Below are 1994 nucleotides of genomic sequence, written 5' to 3'. Positions count from 1 at the left end.
CCCTTCTTCTACAGGTGCGCGAGCCAACCAATCCCACGAACCAACAGTATATTTTGTCCGTTCGTGAGCCTGTCTGCTCGCTCTGACGCATTGCCGTCGCGCCCGCTCCCCTGCATGCACGCGCTCTTTCTCCGCATCTCCCTGCACTGCCGGCCCCTCGTTCGCACAGTGCCGTGCATTCGCCCACACCTGACGATTCGGCTTGCACACACACACGCGCACGCGCGCGCGCGTGCGCACACAAGCACACACACACACACACACACACACACACACATACACACACATGCATACACTTTACCAACCACCCCAACGCGCAGGGCTGGGTCAGAGTTTGAGGAGCTGTATGTTGGGGTGGGCAGCCGCCGCATGCGCGCGCTGTTTGCTGCCGCCAAGAAGAAGGCGCCCTGCATCGTCTTCATAGGTGAGGCAGTGGCGCGGCTCGTGACACGCGCTCGCCCGGCCGGGGGGGGGGGGAGCCTTTTACACCCCATGCCGGCGGTGCCTCTTTGCCCGATGACGTCACCAGGCCTGCCTAGCCCTGCGTTGTGTCGCGCCTAGAACGGCCTGGTGGTTTGTTCGCTGCGCCTCGACAGGTGGGGGACCTGGAAGCTGCTGTCGCCGCCCCAAAATTGTGTGCGTCGTCCTCAGGCCTTGCCCGCACGCGCGCGCACACTGTCTCTTGTACGCTCGCCCCTGCACCCCTGAACATACAACACCCCAGACGAGATTGACGCCATTGGTGGCAACCGCAAGCACTGGGAGAACCACACCCGCAAGACCCTCAACCAGCTGCTGGTGGAGATGGACGGCTTCGAGGCCAACGAGGTGGGCGCGCACGCACGATTTGATCTGATCTGATCTGGTGTGATCACGCCCCGATCTGATTAGTCTTGTGATTGTGTGAGGGGGGCGCGAGTGGCTGCAGTGCGCCACGTGCATGCCACGAGGAACGCAGCACGCCGCTGCCCTGTGAACATCCCTCAACGTTACGACCGCCTAGACCCATGCCATGGGGTGGCGTGCCTCCTTAATGCGACGATGTCGACCCGCCCCGCCCGCCGGCAACCAACCGACCTGCCAGGGCGTCATCGTGATGGCGGCCACCAACCTGCCAGAGACCCTGGACCCGGCCCTCAAGCGCCCCGGCCGCTTCGACCGCCAGGTGCGCGCGCCCCGCGCGCGGCGCCAGCCCCCTCAGCCCCCACATAACTGGCTTTCGGCCGCCGGCGCCGCGGGCGCCGCGGCGGAGCGCCGAGCGTCCGACAGGATCCTTCTGGGCGCCGTTTTCGCCTGTTGCCGCGGCCACGGGCCGCTGCGACCGACCGATTTTTTCTGGAAGTGTAGTTCTGTGCAGCATTCCGCAGCGCTGGCGGGGATCCCCTTGACGCGAGCCTGGCCTGTGTTGCGTCAGCTCAGCTGACATCAGTGAGTCACTCAACAGCCAGGCAGGACAGCTAGGTTGACTGCGACGTGCGACGCCCAGCAAAGCCGGCCCATCGCACCTTTCGACCCGTGATCTCTCCAGGTGGCCGTCCCCCTGCCGGATGTGAAGGGGCGGAGCGAGATCCTGCAGTATTACATGAAGGTGAGCGTTGTTATCCCTCACTATATCTTGGTGATCCGTTTTACTGCAATTTCGACGTGCCTCTGCAGCTCCCGCAGCAGGAGCAGCGCGCACCGGCCCCTGACTGCTAGAAAGATGCTGCAGGCCGCAGCCAGCATCACCAGCGTGCCGCTCTGGTGCCCCCTCACTCCTGCAGCCCCCCCTCCCGTGCACTTCTCCTGCCAGCCACACACCCCGCCTCAACAACCTCCATGCCCCACCCACACACACCACCTCACCCCTGTCGACCAGGACAAGCCATTTGCGTCTGACGTGGACCCGGACCTACTGGCGCGCCAGACGAGCGGATTCAGCGGCGCAGGTCAGCCCCCGCACAGCCGCCCAGCCACCTGATGCCCCTCCCTGCCGTCCCCGCACCCCGTTCCGA

The 1994-nt window shown here is 65.0% G+C and overlaps 1 protein-coding gene across 1 annotated transcript in view; it reads left to right on the top strand.

Moving 5' to 3' along the window:
- Window positions 1–369: 369 nt before the first annotated feature.
- Window positions 370–1994, top strand: part of MNEG_14880 (cell division protease FtsH) — a gene marked incomplete at both ends in the record, with an annotated part of 3707 nt that continues 2082 nt past the window's right edge. The window contains 5 exons of the mRNA XM_014036649.1: window positions 370–424; window positions 725–828; window positions 1085–1165; window positions 1529–1588; window positions 1859–1928. Of these exons, the coding sequence (XP_013892103.1) occupies window positions 370–424; window positions 725–828; window positions 1085–1165; window positions 1529–1588; window positions 1859–1928 (370 nt within the window). The remainder of the gene's footprint in view (window positions 425–724; window positions 829–1084; window positions 1166–1528; window positions 1589–1858; window positions 1929–1994) is intronic.

Source organism: Monoraphidium neglectum (assembly GCF_000611645.1).
Source record: "Monoraphidium neglectum strain SAG 48.87 unplaced genomic scaffold scaffold04846, whole genome shotgun sequence".
NCBI lineage: Eukaryota > Viridiplantae > Chlorophyta > Chlorophyceae > Sphaeropleales > Selenastraceae > Monoraphidium > Monoraphidium neglectum.
The sequence above is the reverse complement of the archived record's forward strand: the minus strand, read 5'-3'. Positions and strand labels throughout refer to the sequence as shown.